At 43.1% G+C, this 10,203-nt stretch overlaps 1 protein-coding gene across 2 annotated transcripts; it reads left to right on the plus strand.

Annotated features, from left to right (window-relative positions):
* Positions 1–52: 52 nt before the first annotated feature.
* TAF1D (TATA-box binding protein associated factor, RNA polymerase I subunit D) lies at positions 53–8,041 on the plus strand. Of its 2 annotated transcripts, XR_013543420.1 has the most exons (7): positions 53–120; positions 2,079–2,291; positions 4,489–4,894; positions 5,099–5,274; positions 6,760–6,814; positions 6,895–7,103; positions 7,880–8,041. XR_013543420.1 is itself a non-coding variant. In XM_078390125.1 (6 exons), exons 2-6 carry the CDS (start codon positions 2,164–2,166, stop codon positions 7,943–7,945), a joined length of 831 nt encoding a protein of 276 aa, XP_078246251.1. In that variant the 5' UTR covers positions 53–120; positions 2,079–2,163; the 3' UTR covers positions 7,946–8,041. The 2 variants fall into 2 exon arrangements, 1 of the variants encoding a protein (XP_078246251.1); XM_078390125.1 differs by lacking the exon at positions 6,895–7,103.
* Positions 8,042–10,203: the final 2,162 nt, after the last annotated feature.

Genomic DNA, 10,203 nt, shown 5'->3' on the forward strand with positions numbered 1-10,203 from the left:
TCTTCCCGTCAGCCCCGGAATTTCGCCCCTGGAATAAAAATATCGCGAGACTTGATAAGCTATTTAAGAGACGCGGCAGGCAGGGAGAAGGCCCTTGTTCTTGGATGGCGTGAGAGCGAGGTAAGTGTTTGGGATCCGTCGCCATCCGCTGGGTCGGTGCTCTCAGTAGAACGCGGCCGGCTGGGAAATGATGGAGAGGGGGCCTTGTTGTGATATTGGCTGGTAAAGGGGGTTATTGAGGTTAAGAAATCGGTCTTTTTTGTCTCTTCCCGTTCAACCGTTGTTTTTCATGACGTTGGCAACGTGATTGCTGCCTTCGTTTCTGGGCTCGTTGTAGGGGTACGATGGCGAGCCAGGGGCCCTTTCGATCTTTATACACTCCTGTTTTCATCATCCCAAACTATTGACCTTGTATATGTAGGGCTGATGGGGCCCTTTACATCTTGGTGCACTCCTGTTCCCATCATCCCCAAAATTGCTTAGGGGTATCTGGGGCTGATGGGGCCCTTTAGATCTTGGTGTACTCCTGTTCCCATCATCCCACATGATTACCTAGGTATATGTAGGGTTGATGGTGCCCTTTAGATCTTGGTGCACTCCTGTTCCCATCATCCCACATGATTGTCCAGGCATATCCAGGGCTGGTGGGGTTTGGACTCTAGGAACCTTGAGGTGCTGGGGAGGGTGGAGAAAGCAAGGGTGAAGGTTTTTTCTTTAAAATGAGATATTTATTTTCAGCTCTGCTGTTCTGTATGTGGAGTTCCTTAGTGTGACCCTTTTATTGTTCCAATTAAGCCCTGCTTTCCCCACCAGTTGGAGGAGTGCTTTAAGCCAGGTAGCCATTTTCACAATAGGGTGGCCATATGGTCCCCTGAGCAGCCTTGGGACATTTGGTGGGGGCCACAAGCTGGAAACAGTTTTTCACACACCACCTTATAAGGTTTGTTATGCAAGTCATACCATCCTGGTTTGGCCTATATTTCTTTCAGATTGTGCTCATAGTCGTGGTCTAAAAAGGTTGAAAATGGCTGCTATAAGGATCTCTGTCATAGATATGATCCTTGTGCATGTTATGCTCATAACAGCCCTGTGGGGTAGGTGTCAAGCTGATTATGGTACTCCTCCAAGGAGCTGCACAACAGAATTGAGATATGAACACCTACTTTAATAGTTCAACTTCAGCTCTTTTTCTCTCTTATTTCACCTTGGGTGGCTATTGCTATGATAGACATCGGTAGGATCTCTTTGGAAGTCATTGAGGAGAGAAGCAAAGTGTTTTGCTTGTGTTTATACACATTAATTTCTTAATGAAGCACATCTGAGAAAAGTTGAGATTCTATGCCATCTTTTTTAATTGCATGGTAGTATGGATCTGTGAATCGGGGTGTATTGGGATTGATGGTGTAGATTAATTTGAATGCATTTAGATCTGTGATCTCAGAATAAATTGTAGGGCCACTTGTTTTCAAGAATCAATGCCTGGCACTGAGACACAGCAGTGAGGCATTAGTTAATGCTTGAGTGCAGACTTTGAATGAGTCCAGGGCTAAGATTGTACTGATGACACTTTTTAGCTAATGGTGGCTTGATTGTATTAAAATTATTTAATGCTATGCTCTTTGGTGTAGAGAGCTTATTTCAATTAAAAAGAGACAATGGCAGGAAGTGTATTAAAATAATGATTTGGCAGAGCAACTAAAAATCTACACGAACATAGCTTGTTTTGTGCTGTAAGGTGATGGACAAATAAAAAAGGCAATCAAGTTGCATAAGACCAGATTTTACTATACAGTATGTGATTCAAAAATCTGTATTTAGGTGTCAAGATGTACAAAAGGCAGGTGTTAAGAGAGTGGGAGGGAAATAGACAATTTTCCTCCCCTCTTTTTCAACTCTTTTCATAATATTTTACTTGGCAAAAATATTTGCAGGTATAGGAAGATTGCATGTTTTTTTTACACTCTAGGGGATTTGGCATTTGTTTCCTATGGAGAAAATTATTGTCTTTGCTTTTAACATGCACAAGGTTTTCTGATAAGAAATCTACATTCTGACCTGGTTTCTGGTTTGTTTCACAGGCTGCAGCCCTTCAGTAGATTTTGTTTTAAAAAGAGGTGAATGTGTGTGCCACCTTAGCTGCTTTAGAACAAAGTGTAGCAGCAAATGGCTGATACTAGCGAAACAGAAACCTCCTTGTCAGATGATGCTGAAGACTTCAGGAATGGCAGTTCTACCCAACCCTTTTTGCAGCTGGAAACGTGCTCAACTAGATCTGTTCCTGATTCGGAAGTGTGAGTGCCTATTGTGTATTTCTGTGCTCTTTTGCTGTCAGTATATCCTCAGTATGATCTCTCTTGCTGCAGTATTACCCGGGTACTTGTCCTGGTGCCTTAACATGCTGTCTGCCGTGAGATCTTGAGGGGACCCCCGTGCTGCTGTTGACTTACTCTTAAGTCTACAACACTTGCACCTATAATCTTTTTATTCTACTTGTCTGTTTCCTGAGTATGTCTGAAACTACAGGAGCTCAGTAACACAACATTAATGTGTTGTACTTTAAATAATCAGTGCAATAAAGTGTCTTAAAATTTAGCATAGGAGAAAAGTTTGTAAGTAATGACTTCACGGAGGCCTGTAGAAATGGAAGGTTGTGATTTCTTGGCACAACAGCTATGTGGGATTTCCTGCTCTGACACTCCATTTAACATAGCGATGTGGGCTCTCCCACATTAGACTCCAGGGGTGGAGAAAACATACAGATTATCTCATGTAGCTTCTCTTTTTTTGAAACGTTGAGAGCTGATCCTGTGGAATTCCATGCCTCAAGGCAGTCTCGGGTATAAAACATTTTACTGCAGCCACCAGCAAGTGCCTTGGATCCTTTTCTGGCTTCTTAAAATTTAGGAACCATTGCTAAAGTTAAGATGAGAGAAATGTAGCATAAGGAAATAAGGAAAATATTTGTATGAATAAACAAAAGGCCCTAAACGGTTTAGGACCTTGATATTTGGCGGAACACCTACTCCCACCATGATCTATCCGGATCACCCGTGCGAACCAGGAGGTGAGGCTGAGGAGCTTGATGCTGAGAGAGGCCCGGAAGGAAAAAACACGAAATTGGGCCTTCTCGGCGGTAGCTCCTTGCCTCTGGAACAATCTCCCTCCGGAGATTTGCGTGGCCCCTACGCTGGGTATCTTTAAAAACCAATTAAAAGCATGGGTTTTAGATCAGGCCTTCCCTCCAGTCAATACCTGAAGATCAGGCCTTCCCTCCAGTCAATACCTGATCTTTTTCTTTCTTTATTTTTCACTCTATCTTCCTGTCTTGTGAATTGTTATTGGAAGATATTTTATGTAATAATTCTTGTGTCATTTTATATACTGTTTATATCATATTGGAAGCTGCCTAGAGTGGTCGTAAGACCAGATGGGCGGGATACAAATAAAATAAATATTTTGAATTTGCATAAACACATATAAATGAAACATCTGTGGTTTCTATTCTGTAATAATATAATTTGTAGTCCAGTTATCATTTTCACAAACCAGGTTTTCTTAAACTCTCTCCCAGCCAATCTTTCACAACTAGAAACATGCTGTACAACAGTCTTTTTATACGTATTGAACATCTCTTGTTGCTCCTAGCTTTCATAATGGCTCTGCTTTCTCTGGGTAGATGTGTAAAACCTTTGTATCGTTTGCTTGTAGCTTCCCATAATCTCACACAGCATAGCTTCTTGATTGCCTCAGCCTGTAGTTTGGACTCCATAGATTTACAGTAGAGTCAGAAGCCGTTAACTGTCCCCAACAATCCTCACCTGTCCTTGACTGCCACTGTCTAATTGTTTTCTAATATATATTCAGGCTTAGTTTTGGTGCTTGTGGAACCTCTCTGCCAGTCACATCTGACAGCCCCTTACACCCACCCTAAAAGACCAGTCCAACCTCAAGTTAGATTCTGTTGGGTATCCTTCTTTTGCAGCTTTTTGGAGCCTCCTTTCCTAGCAGCCATCATCCATGTGACCCAAAGGGTTTTCAGCCCCATACGGATTCACAGGGATTGACAGATCGAGAGTGCTGGCCCACACTATGTCATTTTAAAGCCGCTGTGGGTTACCCAAAGGATAGAAACATTACAGAAAAGGCATAAGCCATGAAAGTTGTTTTCTTCGCAAAGCCTAATAGAGAACTCTGTAGACAAGGGCTTTTTCTGCCGGTTATGTAAGGTGGTGGCAGTAGGGTGTACTTGGGGTGTATACTGGCATTCTACAGTCTAATGTTCTCCAGATGTGTTCCCATTGCCCACCCTTTCCATCTATATACTTGATGGCCATGGGCTGGAGTGACGGATGTTGTACTCTGACATATCTGGAAGAGACCAGGTTGAGGGAGGTTGGTGTGTGTCATCTCAAAGAACTTTCCTTAAATTAAGGTGAAGTATGAGGGGCTGATCCAAAAAACAACGGTTTCCTTCTTTTGCTTCAATAGGGCTGATGCTGGTTTCCATGCATTGGAGCACACAACACAGAAAGTGAATTCAACAAATCATGGTGGTCTGTCTCCTGAGAACACACTCAACCGTGAAGCCGCAGCTGGTGGTTCAGCTGGCACTGGGAAATCTGCAGGTCCTGTGAAATTCTCTAAACCTAAACTTGACCTTCGAGCACTATTTGACTACCACTCTAGGAGAAGACAGTATAGGCTCCGTAAAAGGCTAGAAGCGGCAAGAGGCACTGGACACAAGGGACCAAGAAATTATACAAAGAGATTACGAGTAAGACTCACGCGAGCGGAGAGAAGGAGGAGATACAATGACAGGGGCTATCAATTTCCTTTTGTGCAGAAGCTCTATAGGATAAAACATCTTCCCTTGAAGCTGGTGTGTTTATATGAGGTAAGTCATTTTCAGGAGAGACGAACTTCCTTTATACAAACATTTTGGCCTTCTTATGCTAAAGTATATAATCGGTAGAGTTGGTTCCCATAGTGAAATCATCTGAAGTTTAGAGTCTCATTGCATAACTGATTAAATTGGTTGGCTTCCAAATTTCATGTCTTCATATTTGTTCATGGTAAAACATATTTCTTTTTTTCCTAGCAAGGTGCTTTAGAAGGCTACTTCAAATACATTAAAATGCTGAAATATGAACACCATCTCAAGAAATCATTAACAGAATTGGATGCTGCGGAGGAACTAGAAAATGAATGTCTGGAATCACGGAAGTACAAATATCTGGATGATGATGGTCCTCTTTCTCCCATTGAGGAGACAGAGTATGTATGACTATGCTTTCAAGAACCCTGATTCACATTTGTCTACTTAGAATTATTTGTAAGGTAGATGTCCAGGCATGTGATTCAGGTTAAGCTGATTCACTTGCCCCAAGTATTTGTACAGTGATGCCCCGTATGACTATGACCCTGCAGAAAGATGAAACCGCAGGATGATGCCTTTTTGCGATTGCTATAGTGATTCGCAAAACAGGCATTTCAGTGGGGGAATTCCGCTTGACGACGGCTTGTTCCGTGCTTTGCGGATCGTTTTTCGCAAAATGATGATCTTTACAGCTGATCGTCGGCTTCACAAAATGGCTCCCCGCTGTTTTCCAACCCATGCTTTGGGAGACAGTGATTAAAAACAGCTGATTGGCGCTCTCAAAATGGCTGCCCTATGGGTGATCTTCGCAGGACGACCAGATATTTTCCCCATTGGAATGCATTAACCGGTTTTCAGTGCATTCCAATGAGGATTTTTTTTCGCATGACAATTTCGCTGTACAGCGATTTTAATGGAACAGATTATTGTCATGCGAGGCACCACTGTATTTTCAAAGATCAGGTACATTAGAGGCAGTACATTAATCTTAGATCAGTATCCTCTAAACTGAGGGTAAGCCACTTAGCGCTCTCCATATGTTGGTGGATTGCAGCATAATCTGCTGTGTGCCACGCTGGCTGGGATTCATGGTAACTAGTCCATCTGGACAACATCAGATTACCTAATAAAGTATTTGTTAAATTTAAAAAAAATATTTGTATGCCTACTGTTTTAGATTTTAAATATGGTTTTAGTGATATAAGCCAACTTGGGTCTTTTTGGGGAGAAAGGCGAAATAGAAGTATTTTAATCAACCCACCCACCCTACCCAAAGCAATATCTTAAAGCAAGGATCCCCAACCCCCAGTCTGCGGCCTGGTGTCGGTCCTTGGGCTTCCTGGAACTGGGCCGCGGAGATGGGTTTCCACCGCCCCTGCATGCACTGTGGGTGTGCCGTGCTCATGTGTGACATGCCCCTCTGAGTATTACACACGCCCCCCATGCGTGCAGGGGTCCCCCCCACACATGGAGCCTGTATCCCCCAACCAGCCTGCAGTCCCAAAAAGGTTGGGGACCACTGTCTTAAAGGATGCATATGGGACCTACCACTCACCCCCATCTGCAAAAGAGTGAATAGATGTCAAACCTCTGTTGGTATTTTATGCATGTGCAAGAAGAACTGTGTGAGTTGTGCCTGATTAATGTGGCTCTGAGTACGTGCCTGGGAGAGTAATGTGTGTCCTGTCAAGTGGTGGCAATTTCCATGATTCTTGCATGCACATAAAATCCCAGCAGGACGTTGGCCACTTTTACAAGGCTGTTTCAATGATAGTAATTAGGAAATGAGTGTAACATGCTTTGGAAAATGCTATACAGATGTAAATTATTTTGTGCTTCTATTTTACATCTTAATCTACCATTCATTTTGGACATTGTTTCAGTGGAGATGATCAGAAGGCGGATTCTGGTGAAGAGGACATTGGTGTTGAGATAGTGGTAAGCTGCTACTTCAGTTTGAGCACTTTGTCTTAATGCAGTGATCTTAAAGCCACCTAAACGGCATTCTCAAACTACAGTGGTGCCTCGACTTACAAACATCCCGACATGCGACCATTTTGAGTTGGGAACAGCTCCGGCCGCACAATTTTGCTTCGACTTGCAGCCGGAGCTTCAAGTTGCAACCAGGAAAGAGCAGGGAAAAAGGCGGGGAATTCAAATAACCGTTGGGGAGAGTGTGTGCGTCAGAGGAAGCTTTGGACTATCTGGTGGTGCTTGTTGCTCCCGGGTGAGTACATTTACAGGGTTTTGCAGGATAGGTTTGGGCTGGGGGGGGGGTTCTGTGCTGTGTTTTTGTTTTGTTTTTTGGTCTTTGTTTTTTTGCAGCCCCATCACATTCCTATGGGTTTTGCAGTGCCTGTTTTGGTGTGTGTGCTTATTTTTTGCAGCCCCATCGCATGCTGATGGGACTGGCTTTGTTTGTTTGGTGATTATTTTTGCAGCCCCATTGTATTCCAGTGCGGCTTAGTGTTATGTGTGTGTGTTTTTGTTTTTTTTTTTTAAATCCTGGAACGGATTAATCCCATTCTCATGCATTCCTATGGGAAGTGGTACTTTGGTTTACGACCATTTCGAGTTACGCACATCTTCTGGGATGGATTATGATCATAAGTCGAGGCACCACTGTACTTAATTCCAAGATAGTTCTATCACAAATTAGATTCCACTTGATCTGGGGAGTAGCCCCAATTGGAAAGCTCAGGAACAGAAGTGGTCTAGCAGCAATGTCCAGTAAAATCACAGTCTTGAGTTTCTGTAATGCTGGGCCATAAAACCTCTCTTATCCTAATGAGGTGGTAATTCTTTTAAAAATCATACAGCTTTGTTGTGTTTGGGTTTTGTAGTTCACAAATGAAAGTTTAAATAAAAAAAATCATAGGAGGCTGATGCATACTTGTTTAATCTTTATATGAAAAAGTTGGCTTGAGCCATATCTGGTTTCTTTGATACTGCTATTTTGTTATCTGAAAATATCCTTTATGTGTTTCTTTTCCACTACAATAGGACAAAAGCAGTTTCATCTTAAGTAGCACAATCCCCAAAAAGAAGAAATCCAAGAAACTGGACTGAAGGGTGCTTGTTTGAAGAATATGAGGAAGAATGATTTCTTGGCCTTTTGGAGATCAAGTGTGATGATAGTGCTCGTAAAAACCTATCAAGCTCTGGGGTAAGCAGGCCTAAATGACTCTGGGGTAAGCAGGCCCAAATTCTGCACAGCAGTTTATATATGATGATGGTTTTTCAGTTCAACTGCTGAGTGATTTCAGAAATGAACGGAAACTTGGCACTGACCAGAACTGAGTGCAGAGAACACATACACACATATATAGTATCTGTAACTGGTTTTTATGCTTATCTCAGAACTGGGGAAAGGTAATTTTTTGGACTACCAGAATGTTACGGTTAGCATGGTCATGGGGGTTAGTGGTCAAAACAGTATCTTTTTCAAGTGCGATATAACACTTGTTTGTGAAAGTGCTGTTGAAAGTGGCTTCTCGAAGGAGTCTCATCAAATGGTAAAAATGTTTACACGCTGTAAATGTTTTTCCATATCAGCAGTCGTAAATTATGTGACTGTCATGAGGCAGCTATTAAGCGAGGGTGGTTTCAAGACCATAGGGGAGCAGCAGTCATTTGTGGCACTAGCCAGAAGATGAGTTTAATTGAAAACTGATTATAGAACTTCTTGGTACTTCTTGGTATCTCATTATTCAGGATTAAACTCCTGGTCTTGGAAGACTCTGTAGTTATACATGTAGATTTCCATAGTTTGTTGGCCATTCTGGATTTCTTCTGCTTGAACCCACAACTTTCCTACTCAGCTCTACATACCATCGTCACCTTGTTGGACACACCTGGTATTGAACTTGAGCATGTGATTTTTCCTTAGCCTCCTCTCCTGAGCATGTTGGTGTTTGGATGGTACTCCAGCTTGGCTTATCGCCCACAGGGATTGTATTCGGCAGCTCTTCTCACACCTACAAATCTGAACTGAAGGGATAAGACTGTAGGAAGGGCAGAACAGCAACTGCCAGAGTGGAAACCACTGTGTGTGTTTAGTCGTTTAGTCGTGTCCGACTCTTCGTGACCCCATGGACCAGAGCACGCCAGGCCCTCCTGTCTTCTACTGCCTCCCGGAGTTGTGTCAGGTTCATGTTGGTTGCTTCGCAGACACTGTCCAGCCATCTCATCCTCGGTCGTCCCCTTCTCCTCTTGCCATCACACCTTCCTAACATCAAGGTTTTTTCCAAGGACTCTTTTCTTCTCATGAGATGGCCAAAGTACTGGAGCCTCAGCTTCAGGATCTGTCCTTCAAGTGAGCATTCAGGGTTGATTTCCTTTAGAACTGATAGGTTTGTTCTCCTTGCAGTCCAGGGGATTCTCAAGAGCCTCCTCCAGCACCACAATTCAAAGGCATCAATTCTTCGGCGGTCTGCTTTCTTTATGGTCCAGCTCTCACTTCCATACATCATGACAGGAAAAACCATAGCTTTGACTATTCGGACTTTTGTTGGCAAGGTGATGTCTCTGCTTTTCAAGATGCTGTCAAGATTTGTCATCGCTTTCCTCCCAAGAAGAAGGCGCCTTTTAATTTCAGGGCTGCTGTCTCCATCTGCAGTGATCATGGAGCCCAGGAAGATAAAATTTGACACTGCCTCCATATCTTCCCCTTCTATTTCCCAGGAGGTGATGGGACCAGTGGCCATGATCTTAGTTTTTTTGATGTTGAGTTTCAGACCGTTTTTTGCACTCTCCTCTTTCACTCTCATTACAAGGTTCTTTAATTCCTCCTCACTTTCTGCCATCAGAGTGGTATCATCTGCATATCGGAGGTTGTTGATATTTCTTCCGGCAATCTTAATTCCGGCTTGGGTTTCTTCCAGTCCAGCCTTCCGCATGATGTATTCTGCATATAAGTTAAATAAGCAGGGGGACAATATACAGCCTTGTCGTACTCCTTTCCCAATTTTGAACCACTCAGTTGTTCCATGACCAGTTCTAACTGTTGCTTCCTGTCCCACATATAGGTTTCTCAGGAGACAGATAAAGTGGTCAGGCACTCCCATTTCTTTAAGAACTTGCCATAGTTTGCTGTGGTCCACACAGTCAAAGGCTTTCGCATAGTCAATGAAGCAGAAGTAGATATTTTTCTGGAACTCTCTGGCTTTCTCCATAATCCAGTGCAAGTTAGCAATTTGGTCTCGAGTTCCTCTGCCTCTTCGGAATCCAGCTTGTACTTCTGGGAGTTCTCGGTCCACATACTGCTGAAGCCTACCTTGGAGGATTTTGAGCATAACCTTGCTAGCATGCGAAATGAGTGCAATTGT

Source organism: Pogona vitticeps, chromosome 3 (assembly GCF_051106095.1).
Source record: "Pogona vitticeps strain Pit_001003342236 chromosome 3, PviZW2.1, whole genome shotgun sequence".
Lineage (NCBI taxonomy): Eukaryota > Metazoa > Chordata > Lepidosauria > Squamata > Agamidae > Pogona > Pogona vitticeps.

Bases quoted from the DNA above. Each gene is read 5' to 3' on its own strand.
- TAF1D (XM_078390125.1), top strand. From the start codon at position 2,164: ATGGCTGATACTAGCGAAACAGAAACCTCCTTGTCAGATGATGCTGAA. The intron at 2,292-4,488 runs GTGAGTGCCTAT...TTGCTTCAATAG, and splicing joins TCTGTTCCTGATTCGGAAGT to GGCTGATGCTGGTTTCCATG. The intron at 4,895-5,098 runs GTAAGTCATTTT...TTTTTTTCCTAG, and splicing joins AGCTGGTGTGTTTATATGAG to CAAGGTGCTTTAGAAGGCTA.